This window comes from Recurvomyces mirabilis (assembly GCF_035927965.1).
Source record: "Recurvomyces mirabilis strain CCFEE 5264 chromosome Unknown scaffold_7, whole genome shotgun sequence".
Classification (NCBI taxonomy): Eukaryota; Fungi; Ascomycota; class Dothideomycetes; order Mycosphaerellales; family Teratosphaeriaceae; genus Recurvomyces; species Recurvomyces mirabilis.
The window spans coordinates 642,256-657,246 of NW_027041941.1; the positions used below are offsets into that span (position 1 = coordinate 642,256).

General features: G+C 54.6%; 8 protein-coding genes across 8 annotated transcripts; 3 read left to right on the forward strand and 5 right to left on the reverse strand.

Moving 5' to 3' along the window:
* Positions 1-46: 46 nt before the first annotated feature.
* Positions 47-1,477, reverse strand: SSU1_2 (Plasma membrane sulfite pump involved in sulfite metabolism; the record flags this gene model as incomplete). The annotated part of the gene is made up of 1 exon (XM_064836162.1): positions 47-1,477. The coding sequence occupies one exon, from the start codon at positions 1,475-1,477 to the stop codon at positions 47-49; it is 1,431 nt and encodes a 476-aa protein (XP_064696371.1).
* A 256-nt stretch (positions 1,478-1,733) lies between these two features.
* Positions 1,734-3,452, forward strand: LTS14_003459 (uncharacterized protein; the record flags this gene model as incomplete). The annotated part of the gene is made up of 2 exons (XM_064836163.1): positions 1,734-1,972; positions 2,183-3,452. The coding sequence occupies 2 exons, from the start codon at positions 1,734-1,736 to the stop codon at positions 3,450-3,452; spliced, it is 1,509 nt and encodes a 502-aa protein (XP_064696372.1).
* Positions 3,453-3,678: 226 nt separating this feature from the next.
* On the reverse strand, positions 3,679-6,524 carry LTS14_003460 (uncharacterized protein; the record flags this gene model as incomplete). The annotated part of the gene is made up of 2 exons (XM_064836164.1): positions 3,679-6,206; positions 6,263-6,524. 2 exons carry the CDS (start codon positions 6,522-6,524, stop codon positions 3,679-3,681), a joined length of 2,790 nt encoding a protein of 929 aa, XP_064696373.1.
* A 1,253-nt stretch (positions 6,525-7,777) lies between these two features.
* On the forward strand, positions 7,778-9,148 carry BTN1 (battenin CLN3 protein; the record flags this gene model as incomplete). Its single annotated transcript, XM_064836165.1, has 2 exons — positions 7,778-7,856; positions 7,914-9,148. The coding sequence occupies 2 exons, from the start codon at positions 7,778-7,780 to the stop codon at positions 9,146-9,148; spliced, it is 1,314 nt and encodes a 437-aa protein (XP_064696374.1).
* Positions 9,149-9,973: 825 nt separating this feature from the next.
* LTS14_003462 (uncharacterized protein) lies at positions 9,974-10,711 on the reverse strand (the record flags this gene model as incomplete). The annotated part of the gene is made up of 2 exons (XM_064836166.1): positions 9,974-10,606; positions 10,661-10,711. 2 exons carry the CDS (start codon positions 10,709-10,711, stop codon positions 9,974-9,976), a joined length of 684 nt encoding a protein of 227 aa, XP_064696375.1.
* Positions 10,712-11,273: 562 nt separating this feature from the next.
* LTS14_003463 (uncharacterized protein) lies at positions 11,274-12,163 on the reverse strand (the record flags this gene model as incomplete). The annotated part of the gene is made up of 2 exons (XM_064836167.1): positions 11,274-11,349; positions 11,403-12,163. 2 exons carry the CDS (start codon positions 12,161-12,163, stop codon positions 11,274-11,276), a joined length of 837 nt encoding a protein of 278 aa, XP_064696376.1.
* A 766-nt stretch (positions 12,164-12,929) lies between these two features.
* RPS8A (ribosomal protein S8A) lies at positions 12,930-13,659 on the reverse strand (the record flags this gene model as incomplete). The annotated part of the gene is made up of 3 exons (XM_064836168.1): positions 12,930-13,458; positions 13,527-13,595; positions 13,655-13,659. 3 exons carry the CDS (start codon positions 13,657-13,659, stop codon positions 12,930-12,932), a joined length of 603 nt encoding a protein of 200 aa, XP_064696377.1.
* Positions 13,660-13,982: 323 nt separating this feature from the next.
* Positions 13,983-14,605, forward strand: LTS14_003465 (uncharacterized protein; the record flags this gene model as incomplete). The annotated part of the gene is made up of 2 exons (XM_064836169.1): positions 13,983-14,380; positions 14,437-14,605. The coding sequence occupies 2 exons, from the start codon at positions 13,983-13,985 to the stop codon at positions 14,603-14,605; spliced, it is 567 nt and encodes a 188-aa protein (XP_064696378.1).
* Positions 14,606-14,991: the final 386 nt, after the last annotated feature.

Consider the following 14,991-nt stretch of genomic DNA (forward strand, 5'->3'; position numbering starts at 1 on the left):
TACATAGCAAGGTGCGCACTGCAGATACTATCATCTAACAACCATATCAGGAGCCCTCAATATCAGGAGCCGTGCGCCCCTGAATCGAGGACACTTTTGTGAGATTCGACCCTGTGCTCGTCGATCCAGGTGTGGTGGCCGCACCGAGCTCCCTCTCCTCCTTGCTACTCGCCCGCTCCGTCACCTCCTCTTGCCTCTTGAGATTAGCCAGACAAGGCGCATGAAATAGATGGCCTTTCCAAGCACCCCTCGCTGTGCCCACGGCGATAATACACCACAACACCACGACCGCCGTCCCGAAAATCGTACCCAAGACCCGGAAGAATCGAGATGGGAGCTCGATGCCAATCTGGATCGTGCTGACGGAGTAGACACCAAGTGGGAACGTAAATCCCCAAAATCCCATGTTGAAAGAGAAAGGCCGGGATTTGTAGATCGCGGCGAGGGCGAGCGCGAACCAGAGAAGGCCCCAGCCCCACATTATGAGGGCGATGAAGAAACCGAGGACGTAGGCTATACTGCCTGCCATGGGATCGAGGCTGCCTGTTCGAGGGAAGATTTCTGCGGCTTGTTTGCCAAGGTATAGTATGGTATACCCGCCAAAACCTAGCGGTCCGAGAGGAAGGAAGGCGGAAACGATGATCTCCCGTGGAGGCATTTTGTGTAGGGCTAGGCGTTGATAGTAGATTACTAGGACGCTGATGGCCATGGGAGTCGCCATACCCCACATGATATAACTCGCTATTATCGTTCCGAGAGCGTGTTGAGGATTTGGCAGGATTTCGGCGACTTCGGAGCCGGTACCTGCTGCTACTATCGTGGCGGCGATGGGCAAGAGCTGAGCGGCTGTAATGGTGTCTAGGGAGCGTTGGTGGCTGGCGGACATGAGAAGGATACCTAGGGTTACCGTGACGGAGACAGCGACGACGGAGTCCAGCATCCATAGTCCCCAGGCAACATATGCAGCCCACTCTCCCCAGGCGGGCACGCACACGAAGATCCACATTTCGACTATTGTTGCGAAGCCCATGGGTATCGTGCCCAGGAATAACGAGTTGGTGGCGTCGTTGATCATTACCGTCCAGATCTCGGGCCAGATAAGGTAGCGTAGTAGACTCGCTGTGAAAGCGAGAGCGAAGAGGCATACATTCAGGGCAAAGAAGATGATGCTGAGGTAGTAGAGCCAGAGAGGCTTCCAGGGGATGGTGATCAGAATAGTGGAAACTATGCCTGTGCCCATGGTCACGGAGAACCAGGATGGGGAGAAGTTGCGGACTATCCTTCGCCAGCCATGATCGAGTTTGGAAGTTGTGATTGGGAGCTTAGTGTCCTGTTGTTTCGGCGATGGTGTGACTTGGAGAGGATTGCCACTTGGATCTGTTACAGTCGTCCATGTTCTCCCTAGATTAGATCCTTGTTCTTGTTGTGGTGGCGGTAGTTTCTGGTTTGCCGGCACTGTCATGGCCGGGTTGTCCATGGTGGCGTCGCTGTTGTCGTCAACCTCAACGATTGCTTTTCTCATCCAGCCTCCAAGTATCCAGGACTAGTCCACCCAGGCAAACATCGCAAAGTCATCTCTACGAACATATGCGTAGCTTAGCATGAAAACTCTCATAGTCCCTGGCATGACGATGTGTATAGCAGAGCCGCAATAGCCGATCGACGAGTGGGGCTCTTTTGACCTTGGAGCTCGGACTTGCAAGCAACCTGCTTCCTCGACGAAATTCGCTCGAATGTCTTCCACCGTCACACGAGCATTCGGTGCCCACGCCGCCCTGCGTACCACTCGACAGACCCTTCATCATCCCGTCCAGCTACCAGCATGGCGGACCTTCACCTCGTCGCCGCGAGTGGGCATAGCCGTGGCAGAGATGACAGCAAAGGACCTGGCTAGCTTGCGAGTGAATCAGGACAGATTGATGAAGGGTATCCATGATACCTGCGAATGGGGCAAGGGAGAGCGATACGGAGAGTAAGTCCTGCCCAACACTCTCACCACGAACCCAAGCACGAGCATCGTATGATGACCAATATTTAACCACACCACAAAAAATGAATCTTCCATGTATAAAATCATTTTTTCTAAGAACAGCCAACTGAAACACGATATCCATATCATACCCTTGAACACAATACACGGTCTGCACAGGATCAGATGGCTGACTTTCCCTGTGCTTCACAGAGCCGAAACCGAAACAGGCATGTCCCGCCTCTCCCTCTCCGACACCGACAAGCAGGCCCGCGACTGGTTTCACGAGACCACTACCGCCTTGGGCTGCAAAGTCCACGTCGACGCCATGGGCAACCAATTCGCTGTGCGCCCAGGCCTGAACAATGACAAGCCACCCACATACGCTGGAAGCCATCTCGATACCCAGCCCACAGGCGGCCGCTACGATGGCATCCTCGGCGTGACAGCCGCAGTAGAAATGCTGAAAGTACTGAACGATAATTGGGTAGAGACGGCATACCCCGTCGGTGTAGTGAATTGGACGAATGAAGAAGGAGCTCGCTTCCCAATGTCCATGGTTTCCTCCGGAGTCTGGAGCGGCGATATCCCGGTCGAGAAAGCACATAACCTGAAGTCTGTCATTCCGGCCAACGACACCGCGACCATGAAGTCCGAGCTAGAGAGAATAGGATATCTAGGCTCCACGCCCTGTAGCTGGGAATCCACACCCATGGCCGCGCACTTCGAACTCCATATCGAGCAAGGCCCTATCCTTGAAGCCGAACAGAGACGGATAGGCGTGGTGGAGGGCGTGCAAAGCTATAAATGGTTCACCGTGACTGTCAAAGGCCGCGACAGCCACACAGGCGCCACCTCCTTCCAGCACCGAGCCGATGCTCTACTCACCGCCTCTCAAATGATCCTCGCCAGCCACAAGATAGCGAGTAAACACGGCGCTCTAGCCAGCACCGGGATCTTGAATCTGAGACCTGGATCGACGAATACAGTACCAGGCTGGGTACAATTCTCCCTCGACATTCGCTCCCCAGTCGACGAAACGGTGAACAAAGTAGAAGAAGAATGCAAAGCCGCCTTCTCCGCCCTCGCATCCGGTGACAACATTCTCGATATCATGACCGGCTGCACGCCCAGTTCCCGCCACTGCAGCGTAGACTGGCGCACCGATTTCGTCAGCCCAGCAACCCACTTCCACAACGACTGCATCACCTGCGTGCAGCAAGCCGGCGCCGACCTCTGCGGCGAAGAAGGTGGAGTGAAAGATAAAGATATAGGAGCCTGGGGTAAATTCATGACCTCAGGCGCTGGTCATGATAGTGTATATGCCAATAAACGCTGTCCGACGAGTATGATTTTCGTGCCGTGTCGGGATGGCGTTAGTCATAACCCGGCTGAGTATTCGAGTCCGGAGGCTTGTGCTGATGGGGCGAATGTGTTGTTGGGGGCTGTGGTGAGGTATGATAAGCTGCGGGGGGAGAGATGATGGGACTTGGTAGTGCTTAGTATGTACCAATTTACATGATGAGTGTTTGAAGAGTCTTTCAGTTTTGTTATCTGTGGAAGCAAGTCCAGTGGAGGGGTTACGTATGTATTCATGGTATCTCAAGCTCTGTATAGGGAATGCTTGTGCTAATCAATAATCTCCTCTTTCACTTCCACTTCAACTTTGACATCACACTCCATGGCCTCAGCAAAATAGCAGACCTTTCCTATGCGCCCACGCTCACAGCAGCCGCGCCGCCTGCACCCGTAGCAAACATCAGCAGTCCAGCCGCCGCCTCCCTTCTTCTCGTCTCATCCATCGTAATCCGCTGCTTTCTGGCCGTGATACCTCGCTCCGCGAACCTCGTAGCCGGAGCTTCGTCGACAAAATCAATCCGGTGGATCATATATGACATCCCATCGTGACTTTTGTCCCACGCGCGAGAGCGGACATGATGTTGCATCGTACTTGCATATGCGGTCAGAGGCGGGAGGATGAGGACGGTGATGTGCATATCGTGCGTACTCGGTGCCTTGACCGGCCGGGCTGGTTTGACATCAAGGGAAAGCGACGAGGGCTGTGAGTTGTCGAGTGCCGTGGGCTCCGGCTCATCGAAAAGATCGTGCAGGTCACCATTCGCATCCCCGAAGTCTCCCGCGATCCAGCCAGAGTGCGCGGCAGCGGCTACAACGTCCGAGTCATCGGTATATATGTCCGTACCCCAGAGCTGTCGATGCTTGCAGATCTCCTCTAGCGGACTAGGCTCCTCACCCTGACCTGTCTGTTTTGATCGAGCAAAGTAGAAACGTGGTACACGGACGGTGAACGTGCAGTTCTCCTTGTCTTCGTAATGGGGTATCGGTTTCATCTTACTGCTGAACTTCAGTTTGGAATCCAGAGCAATGTCCGCGTTAGTAGATTGTGTGAGTTCCGTGGTGTAGAGTTGTGATCCGAGATGCTTCCGAGGCTTGCCGGCGATTTCGTCGAGAACTGCTTTGCTTTGGACGCTGGTCGTAGGCTTGCGAGGTGGCGCGGCGGGCTTTGGTGCGTGGTGATGGTGGTGATGAGTGGCGTGATGATGGTGATGATGATTCGCTGAGCCGTTCGTCACAGTCGTAGTCGCAGCCGCAGCGTTTGGCATAGAGTTGGGTGGAAAGCGTAGCATATTGAAAGAACCAGCTTGCGGTTCTGGCTCATGGTGATGATGATGGTGGTGGTGTCCGTGTAGATGATGATGGTGATGATGTGCGGAAGCGTTCGTTTTGCTGCGCTTGTTGCTTCGTTGTGTATCCGGTGTCATCCTGCCGTCTCCGTCAAATCTCTCCTCTTCTCTTGCGCGCCGACCATTCTTTCGGCTGCCTTTTGCCTTTGTGCCCGACTTTGAATCGTCCAGATTGGAGACGGATCGCGGAATATTCCCATCCTCAAAACGTCTGGATGGGCTCATGCCAGAAGGTGTCATGTGTCCGTTAGCCGACTGTCCAGCAACTGGAGTCGCACTGCCTACGCCGCTCCCTAGGCCAGAGAACATACGCCCGAACTCCATCTTGATGCCAGGGTTGTCGCCTCCAGGGCCAACGAAGCGAGGCTGAGCCCCTTGTACAGCTTGAGGTAGAGGCGAGTTTCGTCCTTTGCGATTGAGCTCGGGGCTGATACCACTCAGCAGTGATCGAGGGCCCGAGCTGTCACTACCTTTGCGAGAGTCGTCACGCTGCATCGCTTCCATGCGCTGGTGTTCTTCGAAGGTCATTGGTCGATCAATGAATCCGTTCCGGCCACGTAGGTAGATAGGAACATCTGCCATGTTTGGCGAGTAGTGAGGATCATCACGGCGCATGTCGTGCAGTGGCCGTGACTCAATCGACTCACGTGCTGCATCTGGTGCCTGCTGAAAGACTGGTCGGAATAGACCAGCTTGATCTTCTCGCATCGGTGTACCGAACATAGGCGGCGGGAACTGGCCTGGGATCTGTCGAGTATCGCGATCCATTCGTGGGCTGCCAAAGACATCGTGATGTTCTCGCGGTTGGGACGTGATGCCATTCTGGAAGGGAGGTGCATCGTGCCGTGGCATGCGCTCGCTTCGTGGAGGCTCAGCAAAGTGTCTGAAAGCACCGAATCGACCTTCTGCTGGTGCGTCCCTGCGTGCCAGTATTTCCTCCACGCTTCGTGGTGCTACGTGCTCGATCGGCTGACTGCTAGGCCTCCCAAGACTACCACCTCCGTTCATTGGTGGTGGCCCATTGTCCTCTAATCTGAAGGCGCGGAAGCTGTGTGGTGACTCGCCTTGGAAGCGCGGCGATGGGAAGACGTCCCGGCGTGGCTCGAGTTCTCCGCGCTCGTGAAAAGCTGATTGTGCTCGGGGCTCACCAAAGATGCTGCTTCGTGGTGGACTCGGCTCCCGTCTCGGCAAGCTCTCGCGCATACTAGACGCTCTGACTCTCCCTGGCGACGGAGGTGGCATCGTCTTTGGTGTGCCAAGTACTCCCGAAGCCGTCATGTGTGGCGATCCCATGCTCTTGCGCTCTTCACCTCCACCCAATATAGACGAAATAGTCATGCCTGCGCCAGGGCGGTGCGGCGCAAAGCCTGGTAGATCGCGTACGCCGGCGAAAGGCGATGAGGTAGGTGGGCCACGAGGGGCGTTGGAGAGGTGTGATGAGCCTGGTGGCGGTGGCATCTGTGGAGGTGAGGGCGGTGGCATATTGCGCGCAAGGAAGGCAGGTGGTGGTGGCGGTGGAGGTTCGAGTGGTCCTATAATATCTGTCAATCTCTGTTTGCGGCCAATATAATAAATGATTGAAGCTCACCTCCATACTGCGGGGGACTCCCCGCGCCGCCGAGCGACCGTCGTCGAGTTGGATCGAAGGGATGCATATGCGCTAGGCCATTCGGTGGGGGATGTTGAGCTTGGGGGTGGATGATGGGCGATACATGATGCGAGGGATGGTGATGGAGCTGCTGTTGCTGTTGCTGTTGCTGTTGCTGTGGTGGTGGGATGCTACTTCCACTTCCATTTCCTAAAACACGCCGTCGCGTCAGCCGATGAAGCGCCAGAAACGATGAGCGCATGGAGCTGTCCCAAAACGGTTACTAGCGCCAATTAATCTTCTGCGGGGCGCAACCTAATCCCGCTGTTCGGTGGGCTGGTCCCTGGAATCTGTGCGACTGCTGATCTGGCGGCTGCCGACTCGTGTCTCAGGACGGGGAAAGGATGGTTGGGATCGCAAATATGGGCGCAAGATAGCGGTGCTGGCGTCGTGTCACGTAGGCGAGTCGGCCATATCAATCGTGTGAGTCATACGCAAGAACACCGACTTCCAGCACACCGTCTCGTCGCATCCACAGCTCGCGTGCAAGCTCTTGGAAAGGCTGCGCGGTAAGCAGATATACACGTGTCCAGATAGACGGCATCCAATCGGTATGTCAGCTATGACTGAAGGCATCCAGACTGTCTGCGTGGTCCAGGCGGACTCGTCCAGATTCCTGCAATAGCAAAATCTCAACACTGCGACTTACCTTGATGTACTGGGTGCCAGCCTCTCCCTAAACTGTCTCTTCTGCCTTGCGAGGGTGGAAAGAAAGGGTCTCGATTCGTATGGAAGGGGTCCGAGAAGGGCATCTGTACTGGTGGTTGTGCTGTCGGTGGTTGACTGAAAGGCGGCGGGTAGCCTGGCGGCGCATGATGTCCGTCGGGCGGGCGATCCATATAGCGGTGTGCCATGGCGACCTTCAATCACTGTCTTGTGTTTACCAGATATACCGACTCGATAGGGGTATGGATGAGGTGTGTTGTGTTTTTGTGTCTTTGTCGTTAGGTAGTCGCATAGTTGCGATTGACGCTGTTCACACCATAATCAAGTCGTTCACATTCGTCGGGATAGTCGTAATTACAATATCTTCTCACTCATAAGATGGCAATCGTCTCCACAAGCCGTCGTCCGTAATCGCAAAGGCCCACACCACAAACAATACAGCTTCAAGCGCAAGACACTCACGAAAGAGAAGGACGAACAAAGAACTCGACAGCGGCTCATGACTTGCGAAAGGATCGACAGCTCACATTTCCGCCGCCCTAGCGAGAATATCCTTGTCGATCGATTACACTAGTCGCCGCTTGCCGCGACCATGCATGGGCCTTCTTGCGTCACGGTCCAGCCACAAAAGTCCGGGCTCACGTGTCACGAAACTCGGGTAGAGAAGTGTGCCTTGCACGACCACCGCCCGGGTTTTCAATTAGCAGTGCTACACTGCACAAGTCGGCGGAGGAAGACGAAGTTGCTATTCTTAAAGGAAGGAGCGATGGGACTGAAGTTCATGGCATCATGCACGCGTACAGAGCCAAGGTGAAGGCGGCACTCGTCGGAGTCAATCTCCGTGTCGCCGTTGCCTTTTGGTTGTTTGGTATAGACGCCATCAATACGAGTGAATGAATATGAGCTGAGATATAGCATGATGTAGGTCTGATCAACAACATCTTCTATGTAATCATCTTGTCCGCTGCCCTTGACCTGGTCGGCCCGTCTATACCAAAGGCCACCGTACTGCTTAGCTCCATCATCCCGGGCCTAGCAACCAAGATCGTGGTCCCGTATATCATCCATCTGATCCCATACTCAGCTCGAGTAATCATTCTGGCCGTGCTGTCGACATGTGGCATGCTCACGGTAGCCCTCTCGCCTTCGCAGACTACCGGCGGCATTGCTGCAAAGGTTGCCGGCATCGTGCTGGCGAATATCAGCTCTGGAGCTGGTGAGGTGCACTTCCTGGCCTTAACGCACTTCTACGGCACGACTAGTCTTGCGGCATGGGGTAGTGGCACTGGCGGAGCAGGCTTGCTAGGAGCTGGTGCTTATGCTCTTGCCACTACAACGCTTGGGTTCAGTGTCCAGTCTACACTGCTGTCCAGCGCTGTCATACCTGTCGGTATGGTCTTGAGCTTCTTCAGTCTATTACCACTGGACCCACTGACAGCTGGCGCACAACGCAAGATCCCTAACTACGAGGCCGTTCCTGGAGAAGACGACGACCATGGAGTCATCACAGAGGAACGAGCAGGTCTACTAGACCAACCCGAAGACCAGCATACTTCACCCGCCTACCAACACAACAGCCACTCATACCGCCAGCAACTCCTCCACGACCTCAGAATCAAGCTCTCGCGCGCCAAAACCCTGGTAGTACCCTACATGCTTCCCCTTTTCCTGGTCTACGTGGCAGAATACACCATCAACCAAGGCGTCGCACCAACATTACTCTTCCCACTGGAGTCTACACCTTTTAGGCACTTCCGAGCCTTCTACTCAACTTATGGCGCAATCTACCAGCTTGGGGTCTTTATCTCTCGCTCCTCCTTACCCTTCGTCAGGATTCGTACGCTTTATGTCCCGAGTATACTACAAGTCTTCAACCTCACTGCTTTGACGGTTCATGCGCTGTACCCATTCATACCAAGCGTCTGGTTCGTCTTCGCGATTATCTTCTGGGAGGGTCTATTAGGTGGACTGGTCTATGTGAGTACCTATGCTGCGGTGCGAGAGGAGGTACCGGATGTGGATAGGGAGTTTAGTCTTGGTGCTGTGACGGTCAGTGATAGTGGCGGGATCTTTGTTGCCGGATTACTCGGGGTGGTGATGGAGAGTTCGTTGTGTTCTTGGCAGGTTGCTCATGGCAGGGATTGGTGTCGGAGACTATGATTGATGTACCCAATTCGACTACTAACGTAGGTGCAATTATGATATGACGCATATCGTGGGTGCTGCACTGCCAGCTAGTGGGAGGCTCACCGCCGTGAGAGACGGTCACGATGTTGTGGTGGATATGTATGCGATCAAGACTTCTTTTACTGCATCGTGGCTGTTGCCTTGACGATGAAAGAAACACAAGTTCATATACGAAGATTGGGTGCCGAAGTTTTGCTTCCCACGAGTACGAAACCTCCGTTTCCACCGGCTTACGGCTGCTCTGGCTGATGGAGAGATACCTCTTGGGCAGGACGCTCCGGCAGGTGAAGAATATGTAGTCCATCTCGGCTGAGGCGAAATTAGGGTCATGTGCTTCTTGAGCCATCATAATAATGGCTAGCTTGCGGCTTGGAGACCTCTTGAGTCTGTGCGTGGAGACTTCTATCCGTGCTTATGCTCACCCATGTACATGCCTATGCTGCCCTGCACTCCACTCTTTTCAAGAGCGAGTTACTACTCCCTCACCCGCAGAAGAGGCTCTTCATGGCGCCCTCAAGTTCCTTCGATGGGAAAGAGGGCAGCTCGGTGACATGAGGTACGTTCTCACGCCTCTGCAGCTTGCCACGCCTCTCGTATCCTGCTTTGCAAATATCTAGCATCGTCTTCCCCTTTCGCCTTGGATTCATTCTGTAACTTGTCCCGCAGGACCAGGAACAGAATTTCTCCATGTTGTATTCGTTACAGTGCTTGAAGCAGGTATAGCAGAGGTCATGGCCGCAGTCGAAGCACTGTTTACCTTGCACCTGCACCTTGACAAGCCCATCACAGGCATGACATTTATACTGCGCAGGTGTGTCCCAAGCTTTGAAGCCTTGCTTCTCTCGTACGGTAGACTCCGGCTCGCCGTTTGTGTAGGCCATGCTGCAAAGGCCAGCCGGGCAACGGATCAGCGGCACCATCTCGGTGTAGGATTGAGGGCCTGCGCAATTTCCGCAGCATAATTCCATGGCATACACGACACGCGGTGTTGTGGAACTTGTTCCCATTGTATATGTCTCCTCTGCCACACGACGTAACAGGAGACCAGGCCGGTAGATGCGACGAGCTATACCGCAGTCCATGCAGAGCACGCTTGGCCGCGGATTTCTGATGATGACGAGAAGTCTGTGAGATCGAGAATCTGGACCGGGGCAGCACGCGGCAGCAGCTGCGGCAAGCGAAGTCATTGGTGATGACGGTGATTGTATATTTGGGCTGACTGTGGAGTAGTGTGGCGATATTGTGCTTAGCCCATTTCTGCGCGATGGTGATGAAGTCGTGTTTATCTTGTTCGGGCCACGTGCTGGGCTTCACCATGAGCTGGAAGTGTCGATCGACTTGTGAGAGTCGTATCGCCGCTTGATAGTCCAGGTACTGCAGGATCTTCAACTGCATCTCCGGGGGTAGACGTTCGAGCATGTTGCGTGGAGTCTGCGTATCGGGTGAGCACCTGTTCGCTTCGATATCACAGTGACAATCACCTACACGATCGGGTCCGCCATCGTCGTTGGCTTCTCGCATTGCAACGTCCGCCATGCTGATATTGTTGTCCTTCGGAAAGCGTGCGGCGTGTTGTCGGCTTACGGGAAGCCTGACTATCTCCTAGTCATGATCAGAAAAAGCGCGTTTGATGTCAAGTGAATGTCTGGAGGTGAGGCGTGTAATCGTTGCACGACAAGCCTGATTATATACCTGCTGTAGCGAAATGAAGTGTGTCTCGAGGCCAAGTGAACGTCTCGAGGTGAATGGCAGCGCTGCAAACACATCGAAAAGTTCAAGGTCTCGATCACTCACATGTGAACGATGCAGGTCGGGTGGAGACCTCGAGAAAGGACATTGTACACAAGCAAGATTATGCAAAAGCTTACATCGTACATTGCGCCCAAGTGGTATCCTTCCGAAACATTACGCATTTTTGCCAAAATGACTTGCCTTCTCCTTAGCTTGCCACTATCATCGCCACTGGTCCGACTCCTGCACGTCTTCACGTTGAACCCGCGGCGTAACAACCTCCTATCATGCTGGGAGGAACTCTCTACTCCTTATTCCTCGGCTCTACTCCACGACCTATAACCTTTTCATTTCGGCGTCCTATTGTTTAGTTCGCCGGGGCCGCAGCGCCAGGAGGTGGGGCGGCACGAGCACCACCCTGAGCCGGAGTCATTCGTCGCTGCCTAGACAAAATCAGTAACCGCCACGTTCAGTAAACTTAGTAGAGGTCACTTACATGAAAGTCCTGCTAACGAAAGAAAGACCAATCATAAACGCCCAGCTAGGGACCTTGCTGAACCCCCAGATCGCATACGCTAAGGGAATCTGCATCCCGCTCTTGGCCAGCGGTCCATCAAATGGATGCCAGAATCCCTCGTAGACCTCCTTCTCAAGGTACTTGTCCTGGAGATGAAGAGCCGCGATTTCAGGCGCAGTCACAGTCGTCCTGTTCAAGCTGATGGAACGCACAGTTGTCGCAGGCGTGGACTGGTCGGCCAAAGGCTGCGGGAGCTGGATATGGATTACGGTCGGTGGGCTCATGGCCCAGGCATTGCAGAGGACGGGTTCTTGGTCGCAGTTCAGCATCGCCAGGCGTGGGGCGGTGGGTGAGGCGGAGAGGAGAGCGGTACTCTCGTTCCAGGCGCGCTCGGCGCGCTCACAGCTGCCAAAGCATGTCAGGTTCGCGCCGGTCACGAAGACCATCCACGTCTCGATTCCGGGGCTCGCGGTCGCGGCGCCAGGCTTGAGGAGTTCCTCCCTGTTCTCGAGAGTCAGGCGCTCGACATTGACTGCTGCGACTTTGGCCGCACCATAGCCGACTGGGTCGGGGATGGGGACTGAGGTGGGTATTTGTCCCGCTACTGATGAGGCTGAAGCTGTCGCCTGGCCAAGGAAGCTCTTGACTTGATTGGTGACCTGGTCGATGATAGGGAATTGAGGGAAGTTCTGGGCGCTGGCGAGCGCTGGGAGCGCGAGGGCGAAGGTGGAAGTGCGCATTGCGTCGTGGTTTTCTGTCTGATGATCGGGTTTCAGATGGTCTGAGCTATGACGGTATGAGGCAGGCTGGACCACGTGTTGTGTAGAAGGGTTAGATGTTAAGGAGCTGTCGGAAAGTATCAGTAGGCTGGTTGGTGAATGAACTCTTGGGCTGCACGTACCGTAAGAAAAGGTGATGTCTAGCTCTCTCGTGAATATAAGAAGCAGAGTTTGGGGGGAAGTAAAGCTGGCGCGAAGAGTTGCTGCACCATGACATGCAGCTTGCAGCGGAGCGGGAACTTGAGAACACGGAACACAGGGTCCAAGCGCCACCCTCCACCATCTCCATGGATACGTGCCTCGACCACGAGTTTCGTGAACATTGCCAACAGCGTAGGAGCAGTAGAGATATATAGCTGCTACAGTGCAGAGTTGATGTCGTGACTCTCGAAAAGGAACACAGCACGAGCTCAGCCGCCATCAGACACGCTTTAATATTGGTTCCACACATCGTTCAATGGGTGACTAGCGATGAGAAATCTGCTAAGGCATGTAAGATGGGGTTACCTACCGGTCGAGGACGACACCATGGCCACGGGCTGTGTATATATATGGCATCATCATGGCGGTTTTAGATGTTTTCATTGATCTTATGCGCCGCTATAAAGACATTGGCAGGCTTGTTGACGATGGCGGACCTCTTTTATCTAGGTGCCAGTCGCAACCCAGACAGGCCATGCAATGCACGAGCACAGCCATAACGCCGCCCTCAACCTCGATCCATCCTCTACTTCCTGATAGCACGCTGGTAGAAAGCGAGCTCATCACCCTCCAGTACGTAACCATCAACACGGCCACTCTGGCCAGGTCGGGAGGCCACGACGGCGTATAGACGACCTGCCTCAAACTGCCTCTCAAGCGCAGTCTCGACTTTGCCGACCCTCTTCATCCTCTCCGCTTGCTTCTGCTCCACGCCCTTGCTCTTCTTCACCTCCTCGGTCTCAGTCTTCTGTTGGCGTCTGCGGCCGAGATTCTGACCGTAATGTGCCTCATACCATTGTCGGAAGGGGGCCGCGTCGACCTGCACGACAGCGGCCTTGGTGAGGGTGTTCGTGCGGACGAGCTCGTTGTTCGAAGGATGGAAAGCCACAGCGATCACACGGACCTTGCGAGAGATGCCCTCGCTACCCCATGAGAAGTTGCCGGAGTCGAGACGCAGAGCACGGAACTTGCGGTTGCCGCCTCGCGTGCGCACGAGATGGATGCGCTTGTTGCCGATACGGGTATTGGCGGGCTGGCGACCCTTCTCGAACGCTCTGTTTGGATCACAACGTCAGCAAAACGAATTGCTGAGGATGGACAGAAGCGATCGGGTTATGCATACCTCTTCTTGCGATAGTATGCGCGCTTAGCACCAGTGGCACTGCGCTTGTGACGGGAGTCACGAGAGATACTGGGAATGTATTAGCAGAGGTTCTGTAGATTTGAGAGACGGGGGTGTTGCGGTTGTACCCCATGCTTGCGGTGTTGCAGCGTCGTGGGTTTTGTGGTTGTCGGCGTCGTTCTGTCCTTCAATGTTTGCCGATTCTGAGCATCGAATTGTTGGAGAATTCGAGGTCTTGGCGTCGGCGCACGCGGCGATGTTTTTCCGAGGACAGCTTGCCAAGCACTTTCGCTAGCGCGGGGCACTTCTCGATATATGTATTTGTTCAAAGCGGTGCAATGCTGCAGTACGCCTTCCGTACAAACCCCACAACAAACCGAACAAACCGAACAACAAGACGAACAGCACCGCAAACATGTAGGTCACCCTCCATTGTACTAACCTCGACATCTGCTAATGAGCTATCACAGGCTGATCCCAAAAGCCGACCGCAAGAAGATTCACGAGACGCTCTTCCGCGAGGGTGTCCTCGTCGCAAAGAAGGACTTCAACCTCCCCAAGCACCCCGAAATTGACACCAAGAACCTTTACGTCATCAAAGCCTGCCAGTCGCTCACCTCCCGTGGCTTCCTCAAGACGCAGTTCAGCTGGCAGTGGTACTACTACACCTTGACGCCCGAGGGCCTCGACTACCTCCGCGAATGGCTTCACTTGCCCGCTGAGATTGTTCCTCAGACCCACGTCAAGCAGCAGCGTAGCCATGCTCCTCCTCGTGGTATGATGGGTGGTGAGGGTGAGCGCCGTGGTGGTGGACGTGGTGGACCCCGCGGTGATCGTGAGGGTGGTCGTGATGGGTATGTGCATTCACTGCTTACCTCACTCATCTTGGTCGTCACTAACATCATGACAGATACCGCCGCCGTGACATGGGCGATGCCCGTGCTGGAGACAAGGAGGGCGGCATGGGCGGCTCCGGCTTCCAGCCATCTTTCCGCCGTGAAGGTGGAGGTGAGGGCGGCGAACAGCGCGAGCGTGGTGGCTTCGGCCGTGGTCGTGGTGCTGCCCCACCATCAGGTTAGGAGACTGGTATGCAGAGTATCGTCGACAGCCCGATGTTGACTGGGATTACTGCTGTGTGGAGTGACTGGTCGTTGGAGTGAAGGACTGGACTGCTGATGACTCGGCTCTTGATGCCTCGACGTCTGAGCACTGATAGTATCAATAAAGGAGTGGCTGCTTCGCGCGTAAGCTAGATAACCCGCCCTATATACTATCCTGAATCTGTGAACAGCTCATCATGTGCAAGTACTGTTTGGCCAGGTGTGTCCCAAATTCACGACATCATGCTGCCGCGCTGACTACATACATTGACTGTGTGCCTATCAGGGCCGTCGTACCATTGGCCATATTGCGAACTCGAGGTGCCCAACCAATGTACTGAGTATACTCTTAATTGATCATCGGC